The 11745-nt window shown below is 46.0% G+C and overlaps 1 protein-coding gene and 1 non-coding gene across 3 annotated transcripts in view; both read left to right on the plus strand.

Annotated features, from left to right (window-relative positions):
- Positions 1-5741, plus strand: part of POLDIP3 (DNA polymerase delta interacting protein 3) — a 21305-nt gene extending 15564 nt beyond the window's left edge. The window contains exons 7-9 of one of the 2 annotated variants that reach the window (XM_007453947.1): positions 2913-3042; positions 4134-4200; positions 5210-5602. In XM_007453947.1, coding sequence (XP_007454009.1) covers positions 2913-3042; positions 4134-4200; positions 5210-5387 — 375 coding nt within the window. In that variant the 3' untranslated portion in view covers positions 5388-5602. Of the gene's footprint in view, positions 1-2912; positions 3043-4133; positions 4201-5209 lie in introns of both variants that reach the window. The other variant, XM_007453948.1, reaches the window with a different exon arrangement.
- On the plus strand, positions 730-801 carry TRNAE-UUC (transfer RNA glutamic acid (anticodon UUC)). Its single transcript has one exon. It is a non-coding gene; the product is annotated as a tRNA-Glu (tRNA).
- Positions 5742-11745: the final 6004 nt, after the last annotated feature.

The following is an 11745-nucleotide window of genomic DNA, read 5'->3' on the forward strand; positions in this document are numbered from 1 at the left end:
TTTTTTGCGGTATGTGGGCCTCTCACTGCTGTGGCCTCTCCCGTTGCGGAGCACAGTCTCCGGACGCGCAGGCTCAGCGGCCACGGCTCACGGGCCTAGCCACTCCCCGGCATGTGGGATCTTCCCAGACCGGGGCACGAACCCGTGTCCCCTGCATCAGCAGGCGGACTCTCAACCACTGCGCCACCAGGGAAGCCCCGGTTAGCTGATTCTCTAAGAGGACTCACAGGACTTAGCATAGAGTTGTATCAGGGCTAAGATGCATTACAGGAACAAGGCAAAATCAACAGAGGGAAAATGTTCGTGGGGCAAAGGCTGGAGGAAAGCAGACTCAAACTTCTGGAGTCCTCTCCCATTGGAGTCACACAGGATACACTTTATTCCCGCAGCAGTTGGTTGTAATGACATGTGTGAAACCAGGGAAGCTCATTAGAGACTCAGTGCCCAGGGTTTTTATCAGGGACGAGTCATGTAGGCAACCTCTGCCTAACACCAAAATTCCAGACTCAGAAGGAAAGCAGGTGTTTAGCATAAACTACATTGTCAGCGCAAACAATTTAGGCTCAGTGTGCCACTCTTATCAGTTAGGGTTATGGGAGCCCTCCCAGAATCTAAGTTCCCAGATGCCAGCCAAGGGCTAGCCTTGGAAGCAGACCTTCCAAAGGTGAGCAGTCAGGCCAGGTATGTGAACCCTTTTCCTCACAGCTTCTAAACCAGAGCCAGGGGAATTCCCTGGCGGTCCAGTGGTTAGGACTCGGCACTTTCACTGCCGGGGCCTGGGTTCAATCCCTGGTCAGGGAACTAAGATCCTGTAAGCTATGCAGTGTGGCGCCCCCCCCCCCCCAAAAAAAACCTAAAACAAAAAAAACAGAGCCAGGTGCCCAACCTAAATCTCAGGGCCATGGAATTGTGCTAGAATGGGATCATTTAGTCCCACTGTGCAAAATCCAGTGGTTCATATTTTCCTGAGTCTTTGGAATTTCTTCCTCCTTTAGGGGTTTTCCTGATAGCTCCAAAGTAAAAGGGATGAGATGGATTGGTGTTACCTGGTGGTTGGCCCCTCTGGATTGTGCTTCTGGTCCATCCTGTCCCACCCTTGGCAGTCATGGGCAAAACACAATTCAGGTACCTAGTGAAATGTGGCCCAGAGTTAGCCAGGACTTTTCTTTTCTTTTTTTTTTTTTAACATCTGTATTGGAGTATAATTGCTTTACAATGGTGTGTTAGTTTCTGCTTTATAACAAAGTGAATCAGTTATACATATGTTCCCATATCTCTTCCTTCTTGTGTCTCCCTCTCTCGCACCCTCCCTATCCCACCCCTCCAGGCGGTCACAAAGCACCAAGCTGATCTCCCTGCTTCCCACTAGCTATCTATTTTACATTTGGTAGTGTATATATGTCCATGCCACTCTCTCACTTTGTCACAGCTTACCCTTCCCCCCTCCCCATATCCTCAAGTCCATTCTCTAGTAGGTCTGTGTCTTTATTCCTGTCTTACCTCTAGGTTCTTCATGACATTTTTTTTCCCTTAAATTCCATATATATGTGTTAGCATACGGTATTTCTCTTTCAGCCAGGACTTTTCAACCTCATTTTCATTCAGGCACCAATAAGACTGTTAAAGAACCCAGGTGCCCTTTTTACTCAACTGTTAGATCACAGAATGAATGCAGCTGGACTCCAGCCTCTCCCTGCAGCTGAGTCCCAGGTTCTATAACAGCCCACACTGGCTGCCACTTTTGTTAATGGTTTTAATTGTGAAACCTGAGTGCTGGGTGATCACTTTGTTAACAGTGCACATGAGAATAGAAATTGTTGCCTACTTTGTATAAGACTTGACAAATTAGAAAGAAAGCAATTTTTTCCTGATTATAAAAGTAATAATAGCTTTTATTTATTGAGTTAATTATAGCTATTATTATTTATATACTTACTGTGTGGCAGGCATTTTGTATGCAGGATCTTTGAAATTACAGAGGAATGAAAAACGAATTACCTGTCATGATTACTACTCATAGTAAACCACCAATAATCATAGTGAACTGCCAATAATAGTCATCCTCACCTCTTTTCTACCCAAATAGGTAATGTTAAAAGAAAAACTAATAGAGTTAGAATCACACTTAGTATTCAGTTCCGTATCTTGGTTTTGATATGTAGCATTTTCCCTTTTATCATTAGAAACAAATCATTTCAACGACCTTTTCGTAAATCTTCTTTTTGTCCCCATAACCACCTTGTGAAGGCAGTTGCAGGTGAAGAAATGACTTGGGTGCTAGTTGGCCTTTGCAGTCTGTATCCATATTGGGTTCCCTCTCTGGCCTCAGTCTGTGAAATGAGGAGGGATTGGAGTTGGAATAGATGATGATGACACAGGTGTACAAAGCACTGCCTTGAAAATGATTTCAGTTGAAACCCCTCAATCTAGCCAAACCAGGATGATTGATCACCCTGCTTAGAACTCCAGAATTTGTGTTTCTGACTGATTCCCAGATGATATATTAGCCACTGTCTTTGATGAGCCTATATGTCTGTCCATTCTCATTACAGACACTCTTGACAGAAATTCCGTATTCCATAACTATTACCCTTGTTGAGGAAGTGGGCACTGAGGCAGGAGGACTTTGGGGGTGACTTGGAGTCACAGGGACTCCAAGGCTTGTAAGCCCAGATTCAGTTCTCACTGCCAGAACAGCTCTTCCCCTCATCTGGTCCCAGGTTGAGGCCTTTGGATGTCCCAGGACCACCTAAAATGGAGCCTCCCTGAAATCTTGGCTGCTGGGCATGTTCAGTCAGAGTGCGGCCACCAGTCAACCCAGATCCCTGTCTGGAGTGTGTGAATGGCAGGCTGGAAGGATGACTGCCCCAAATTCTCCCCCAACCCTAACTAACCCCTCTTGTTCTTCACAGGAGCTTTTTTGTGTTTGTGGAGCCCTGAAGCGAGCTCGGCTGGTCCATCCTGGGGTAGCAGAGGTGGTCTTCGTGAAGAAGGACGACGCCGTCACTGCATATAAGAAGTATAACAACCGGTGTCTGGATGGTGAGTCAGGGAGAAAGCAGCCACCTCACCTTGCTGCTCCCCACTGCTCACAGCAGGCCTTCCTCTGAGATGGGTGGGTGGACCTCCTGGTGCATTAAACCCTCCGGGGCCACCTGTGTACTAAGAGCAAGCAGAGATGTTATGTTTTTAATTGAAGTATAGTTGAATTACAATGTTAGTTTCAGGTGTACAGCACAGTGATTCAGAGATAGGCGCGCGCACACACACGCACACGCACACGCGCACACGCACACACACACACACACACATCTTTTTCAGATTCTTTTCCCGTATAGGTCATTACAAAATATTGAGTATAGCGCTATACAGTAGATCCTGTTGGTTATCTCAGCCTCTGCTTTTTTAATTGGATTATTTAATCCGTTCACATTTTATGTGGCTTTCTTTTGCATTATATGAAAATCTAGTGCAGCATTTTAGTTCTTTTAATGATTTTTTTCCACTATATTTTTTGAGTCACTTTCTTAATGGTTGCTCAAGGGTTTACAGTATACATTGTAGGTTATCAGAATCTATTTCAGGTTAGTATTAACGCAGTTGCAGTGAGATTTAGAAATATCACTCCTATAGGGCTCTATTCCCTCTTCCCCTTTTTTTGTGCTGTTACTGTTACACTTATCACATGCTATATAAAGTGGGAATCCAATACTTGTAAGGTTAATCCTTCATGGACAAAGTAGAAACCTGAACATACACTTTGAATCTTTTTTTCACTTAATTTTATACCGTAAGCATTTTCCCTTACTACTTGTTTCACAAACAAGTTTGGATTGCTTCATGCTGCGTCCACTTTTTCCCTTACTTTGACTCTGATCTCCTCCTGCACGAAGCTAGCTCTGTTGCCACTTGGCTTCTTGGTGCCATCATTGGCGAGGTTTCATGGACCTCATAACCCTGGGGTTTTCTTAGTCTCTGGCTTTGCCGAAACCTGACAGCCCCATCCCTAGCTGTGCAGCCAGAGCTGCCAGTGGTGTATGCTTTGACTCCTGGTAATGAAAATGACAGTCTATGTCCTTTTGTGTGAGGAGCTGAAGTCCCATGGCAGAGCCTTTTCTTTTTTGGTTTTTCAGGGCAACCAATGAAATGCAACCTCCACATGAATGGGAATGTTATCACCTCAGACCAGCCCATCCTGCTGTAAGTTCCAAAGGTGGGGTGCTGGGGACCAAGTGGAGCTTTTCTGCTTGCTTACTCTGCATGATCATCTCTCTGTTCTGAGGGGTAAACTGCCTGTATCACAGCTCCATTCCATTTCCTCTGCTCTGATAGCAGGCAGCCAATCAGGAAGCTTAAATTTGTACAAAGTGGCTTGTCACATCATTTCTGCAGGGGATTGACCCCACAGGGGCTAACATTAAGACCTCGTTCCCAGCCTTATAATTTAGAAACACCTGAGAAGAAAGTGGTGAGCAGGCCAGTTGTGTCCCTCTTTGCACAACTGTGTGTGCATTGTCTGCGTGAGCGGAAAACCCTGCCTCCTCATGATTGACTCTGGGCGACAGTGCTGGGTGCTACCCCTTGTTTTGTTACATACCCAGGCATACATTGCCTGGTCCAGGACTGAGGACTTTTTGAAGCCTGAGATGCAGAAAATGTCTAGACTGACATTCAGAAGGAAGTCCTTTTGTAGACAAGGATACACAGACCCAGGGAGAATGTTAGCTTTGCCGAGGTGGGAGGGGTAGTGTGGGGCAGGCCTGAAATAGACTTTGAAATACCGAAAGACGGCACTTTGAACCCTGGATATTGCGTCGTGTGACTTACATAAGTTTCTTAAACCGTGTTCCAGGATTAAGTTGTATTCTGAGAAATGTGCGTTTTATGACCTAGTGAGTTTGGGAACCACTGGGCTAAACCCAGTTAAATTTATAAGACTTCTCAGAATGTGTAATATGCTGATGTGTGTTTGACCATCCCTGAGGGACATGCAGTGTTTCCTAAACTTAAAACCCCAGATCATAGCAGACTGCATCTCAATTTTCTCATCAGCAAATTTAAAAAATGATAGGTTTGCTATAAGAAACAGAGTAAAAGGGTACGGAAAGCATTATGTTTGGTGCTCAGCTTTTGAGAGATCCTCAGCTAACAGTGGGACTGCTCTCTACGTAAGGGAAACCCACAAGGACTTTGACTTTGCTCTCTACAGACGGCTGAGCGACAGCCCCTCAGTGAAAAAGGAGAGTGAGCTGCCTCGCAGGGTGAATTCTGCCACCTCATCCAACCCTCCTGCCGAAGTGGACCCTGACACCATCCTGAAGGCACTTTTCAAGTCCTCAGGGGCCTCTGTGACCACACAGCCCACAGAATTCAAAATCAAACTTTGAGCAGGGGAGCGAGACAGCCAGAAGCGGGGGCAGAGGAGGGTGGCTCTGTTTCCCAAAACAAAGATTGACCTATGGGCCGTTGGACTGGAGGCCCCTGAGCGTGGGAAGGGTCGCCAGGGGTAGAGAGCTTCCTCACTGGATGGTACCCGCCTTTCTGTGTTGTTTTCTACCCTGTGCTCTTTTGTATGTTAACATTTCCTGTAGTATGTTTCTTCTCTCTCCACCTCATCACCAAGGTAAGCTTGTGTTGCTCAGAGTGTCTCCCCCTAAACGCAGCCCTAAATTGTTTTTTTCTATCTGGAAATGGTGCCCTGAATTCTCTGGGTGGCCTTCTTGAGGCCCAATGGAATGCAGGGCAGGGGCTGTTTGAAGGACACTGCTATTTCTTCAGGAGTGAGGGTTTGACTCCCCTTTCTCTTTTTTAAACTTTTCAAAGTGGGGAATGGAAGCCCCTGCCATCCTAATAGGAACCAGGTCAGCTGAAGAGCTCTGCCGCTCACTCTGCTGGTCAGTGGAGGTGGCCTAGGTGGGGATCAGGTCACAGGCCCCTTGTCCTCTCACCGCAGTTGGCTCCAGACCATTGTGGTCTGGAGAGGACCCTGTGGCAAGGGCAGGGTGAGACTTACTCCACTAGGAAGAGTGCACTGCTGGCTCTTGGTTTGGGGGACCCATACTGTCTCAGTCAACCTAGAGTAAATTCTTGAGTTCACACTCCCCTCTTCCCTTGAGTTGTGCCAAGTGCCCCACCCCAGCTCTCTTGGCCTTCTGGGTGTCACTGCTAGGAGGGGCTTGCATCGTTAGCCTCCCATTTCTCACGCAGTACAGCATTGTCACACCCTGGTTTTGGTGCAAATTGGGTGTTTGCTAGTTGGGTGTTTCAAAGGGTCTGCCTCTCGTTCTGTGACTCTGTGGGTCTGGGGGGTTATTTGAATAGGAGTTGTTGACTTACTCCTAGATTTTTTCTTCTGGCCTTAGGTACAGGAACAGGACAATAGTTAGGGATGCTGAGAGGCGGCATATATCCAGCAGCCACCAGGGGGCACTGCTCCACTGTTGTGAGGGACCCACCCTGACGGGAGGGTATTTTCCTGCCTTGGCAGTCGGGGTAGGGGAGCGGTGGGTGGGTGGTGGGGCGGGAGTTGAGAGAGCAAAGAAGCCTTTCCAGGCAAGCTGGTGAGTTGTTCTCTCAGTATGGTTCCAGGCATTTGGGGCAAAACTGTAGAACCTGGGGCAGCCCCAGAATATACCAGCACAGCATTGCTCCAGTGACATTCATTCTCAGTTTCCTGCCGGTTTGTTGGGACTGTAAAGGGAAGCCAGCCTAGCAGAGCTGGCGTGTTTTGGGGAGTGGGATTCTGGGAGGGCTACAGATCAGTAGCAGGTGGTATGAAAGGCACAAGCCTAGAAAGTATAAACGGGACCTGAGACACTAAGAATCTCTCATGACCTACTTGGGGCCAGTCCAGTGAAGAAAAACCTGGAAACTCATGTTTCCAAAGAGTTAAATTAAATCTGTCAAGCAGTGGGGACCCAGGGTTTGAACCAAGCTCAGTCCTCCAGGTCTGAGGTTGCCCAGGCCTGGGAAGCCCGAGGAATCTGCCTGTTGCTGCTCCACTTTCTAGTACTTTAAAGAAGGCTGCTTCCGTTCCCTTCTCCCCCTTTGAATGGGTACAAACTTAGTTCTCTTCAGCAGCTGGGAGACACGCCTCCTACACTTTCCCCTCCTTGGCCCCAGAGAATGTCCATAAGACACTAGGACCTGGTTTCGCAGGTACTGGAGACAGATCACTGCGTGGACTCTGCTTTCGGGAGGGACGGTACGTATCCCGACTGCATGGCTTTATCTTCCTGTCTCCCCTCCAATACCATGCCAGGCTGCTCTGCTTATCACAGCGTTTCAGTGAGCCCACCTGCAGCTGCCTGGCCATCTGGGCCCTGTCCTCTGGCTGGCCATATGGTACATTGCAGGGCAGAGCCTGTTTGCCCCCCTGTTCTACAGGATGGCATCGTGGGAAACAGAAGAGAAGGTGGTAGGCCAATCCTTGTGTCCTTCGCCTCCCACTCCCCTGCATTCCCCATCTGTGTCTCTTTTGTTCAAAAGGAGAGGAAGAGGCATTGAGGGATGGAGGAGACTGTGTTACCCATTTCTGAATAAACATTTGTTATTCCTACTTTTGAGCTGTCATTTCTTAAAAGATTATGCTAAGAGGCCTCATGGAATTTGGCACAAGGAAACGAGGATTTGCCTCTGCTTTACGGCTCACCAGCTATGACCTTGGGACAGTTGTTCCCAGGACTCGCTGAACTGCAGTCTCCGCAGCTGAGAGAATGTGAGCATCAGTGTATTGGAAGCACCTGGCAGAGGAACTTGGTACCTTCTGGGCCTAAAGTGCCTCACTGTGTATTAAGCATGGTCAGCTCCAACATAGAGTTAGGTCTGTTCATAGGGAACAGGGGAGCCTTTGCCTTGAAGTTACACTTACGGGTGAAATTTACTTCTTAGATCAACTATGCATTAGAAAAAAAGAAATTACACAAAATTTATCATCTTAACTATTTTTAAGTGTACAGTTCAGTGGTATTAAATACATTCACATTGCTGTACAGCCATCACCACCATCCACCTCCAGAGCTTTTTCATCTTGTAGGAGCTGAAACTCTCCCTTAAACACCAGCTCCTCATTCCTCTCCTGAGATCCTCCCCTGCCCCTGGCAACTACTATTCTATTTTCTGTCTTTATGATTTTGACTACTCATATAAGTGGAGTCATACAGTATTTGTCATCTTGTGACCGGCTAATTTCACTTAGCATAATGTCCTTAAGGTTCATCCATGTTGTAGCATGTGTCAGAATTTCCTTTTTAAGGTTGAGTAATATTCCACTGTATGTATATACCACATTTTGCTTATCCATTCATCTGTTGGACACTTGGGTTGCTTCCATGTTTTAGCTGTTGTGAATAATACTATGAACATGGGTGTACAAATATCTCTTCAAAACCTTCAAGACCCTGCTTTCAATTCTTTGGATATATACCCAGAAGTGGAATTGCTGGATCATGTGGCAGTTCTATTTTTAATATTTTGAAGAATCACCATTCTGATTTCGACAGTGGCTGCACCATTTTACATTCCTATATGGGAAGATGGGATGGAAGTACTTATCCCTATCCTTTCCACTAAATACAACCCTGGATATTTTATAGACTGGAAGGTGGAGAGACGAAAGACTGGCTGGGGACCTTGGGACCCAATGAACGACTGGCATTGAGTTCCCTGGGTTTTCTTTTTACTTCATATAAGCCAAGCTGGGTGCTGGAGAAGCAGACCAACAACCAAAAAACCCAAGTGAGGACCAGAAAGGGGTTAGCTTAACAAGACGGAAAGAAAACTCCAGTGAAACACCACAGGAAGAACTGCAGCCCCACCTTCACCAGTAAATGCCAGGTTGGGTCCTAGACTTGCAATCCTTGCTAGGCTGTACTTGGGGGCACCCCCAAATCTCTGCAGGGGTGGGGTCAAGAGAAGGCCAGATAGGGAGCTAGGACTTTAAGTTGGTGTCCGTGGAGGCCATGTGAGGAGAAATGGGGCACCCCAGCCCCTCCCAACCAGGGTTTTAGTAGAGGTGTGGTGGGATGATGGAGCTCACTGCCACCCACACCTGGCAGTAATGAAGCAGTGCCTTTCCGTGCCCGTCAGAGGAGGTGTGCTGTAGGAGGATTCAAATAAGATCCAGAGCCTTCTTAACATAATGCCCGAAGTGTCCACGTTTCAGTCAAAAGTCACTCATACCAAAGATCAGGAAAATCACACCCTGAAGGAGAAAAGACAATGGACATCGACACCATGATGACAGAGATGTTAGAATTATTGACGGATTTAAAAGTGGCCATCATAAATGTGTCGATGAGCAGTTAACACTGCAATAAGTCTCAGCAAGGAAATAGAAAATGTAAAGAACCATTTAAAGTAGAAAAATACAGGGCTTCCCTGGTGGCGCAGTGGTTAAGAATCTGCCTGCCAATGCAGGGGACACGGGGACAAGCCCTGGTCTGGGAAGATCCCACATGCCGCGGAGCAACTAAGCCCGTGCGCCACAACTAATGAGCCTGCGCTCTAGAGCCTGCGAGCCACAACTACTGAGTCCACGTGCCACAACTACTGAAGCCTGTGTGCCTAGAGTCTGTGCTCTGCAACAAGAGAAGCCACCACAATGAGAAGCCTGGACACCGCAACGAAGAGTAGTCCCTGCTCGCGGCAACTAGAGAAAACCCGCGTGCAGCAACAAAGACCCAACACAGCCAAAAATAAATAAAATTTTTAAATGTATTTAAAAAAAAAATACAGGGAATGCCCTGGAGGTCCAGTGGTTAGGACTTAGCTCTCTCACTGCTGGGGCTGTGGGTTTTATCACTGGTCAGGGAACTAGGATCCCGCAAGCTGTGTGGTGCAGCCAAATAAAGTTGAAAAATACAATTACCCACCCACCCCCCAAATGGAGAAGAATCAGTGAACTTGAAGTTAAAACAATAGAAACTACCCAACCTGAACAGCAGAGAAAATAGACTTAAAAAATAATAATGAAGGACTATGGGGACCTATGGTACTAAAACAAAAAGTCTAAAATCTGTGTCAGCAGAGTCCCAGAAGGAGAAAAGTAAGGGTGGGGCTGAAAAGCAGTTGAAGAAATAATGGCTGTCAGGAGTTCCCTGGTGGCCTAGTGGTTAGGATTCTGGGCTTTCACTGCCCTGGTCTGGGTTCAATTCCTGGTTGGGGAGCGAAGATCTCACAAGCCATGTGGCATGGCAAAAAAAAAAAAAAACAGAAAGAAAGAATGGCTGTAAGCTTCCCAGAAATGGCAAAAGATGAAAACCCGCATGGGACTTCCCTGGCAGTGGTTAAGACTCCACGCTTCCAAGGCAGGGGGCGTGGGTTCGATCTCTGGTCGGGGAATAAGATGCCACATGTCGCGCACCATGGCCAAAAGATTAAAAAAAGAAAAAATACCCCTGCAAATTCAGAGAAGCCTAAACAAGGTAAACCTAACGAAATTCACACCAAGACACATCACAGCTAAACTGAAAACTAAAGAAAAGAGAATCTCAAAAGCAGCAAAAGAGAAATGATACCTTACCTATAAAGGGACAGGAGCTTCCTCATCAGAAACCATGAGGCCAGAAGGAAGTGGCACACTTCAAGTAGTGAAAGAAAATTATCGTCAACTGAGAATTCTATATCAAGTGAAAAATATCCTTCAGAACGTAGAGGGGACTTAGACATTCTTAGATATAGGAAAACTAGGAGAATTTGTTGCCAGCAGTCCTACCCTAAAAGAATGGCTAGGGCTTCCCTGGTGGCGCAGTGGTTGAGAACCTGCCTGCCAATGCAGGGGACACGGGTTCGAGCCCTGGTCCGGGAGGATCCCACATGCCGCGGAGCAGCTAAGCCTGCGTGCCACAACTGCTGAGCCTGTGCTCTAGAGCCCATGCTGCAACTACTGAAGCCCACGAGCCACAACTGCTGAAGTCTGCATGTCTAGAGCCCATGCTCCACAACAGGAGAAGCCACCGCAATGAGAAGCCCGCACGCTGCAACAAAGAGTAGCCCCCACTCACGACAACTAGAGAAAGCCCTTGTGCAGTTATGAAGACCCAACACAGCCAAAAATAAATAAATAAATAAATAAATAAATTTATTTTAAAAAAAGAATGGCTGAAGAAGAGCTCTGAACGTAAAGGAGAAAATAAAAGAAGAAAGCTTGGAGCATCAAAAAGGAAGGAAGAAGGAACAGCAGAAATAGTGAAACTTGGGTAAATATTTTCCTTTTATGTTTTCTAAATTATGGTTGATGGTTGAAGCAAAAATTATAACATTGATGTTCTCAACGTATGTAAAGGAAATATTTAAAACAATTACTTTATAAATGGGAAAGTACTAAGGGATATCAAGAGAAGGAAGGTTTCTACACTTAGAAATGTCAACAATGTTGATAAAATGTCAACAGTATACTGTGGTAACTTATGTGTATTTAATGTAATTCTTAGAACAACTTCTAAAAAAAGATAATACACCCCAAAACACTATAGATAAATCAAAATGGAATTCAAAAAAAAAAATTCAAGTAACCCACAGGAAGTCAGAAAACAGAAAAGAACAGAAAACAAAAAAGATGGGAGACTCAAGCCCTAACATCACTAATTCTATTAAGTGTAAGTGGTCTAAATATATCTATTGAAAGACAGAGATTGGCAAAGTGGATGAAAAAGTGTGACTTAACTACATGCTATCTACAAGAAACTCACTTCAAATATAACTATAAGGTTGAAAGTAAAAGGATAGAAAAATATATCATGCAAA

Source organism: Lipotes vexillifer, unplaced genomic scaffold (assembly GCF_000442215.2).
Source record: "Lipotes vexillifer unplaced genomic scaffold, Lipotes_vexillifer_v1.1 scaffold382, whole genome shotgun sequence".
Lineage (NCBI taxonomy): Eukaryota > Metazoa > Chordata > Mammalia > Artiodactyla > Lipotidae > Lipotes > Lipotes vexillifer.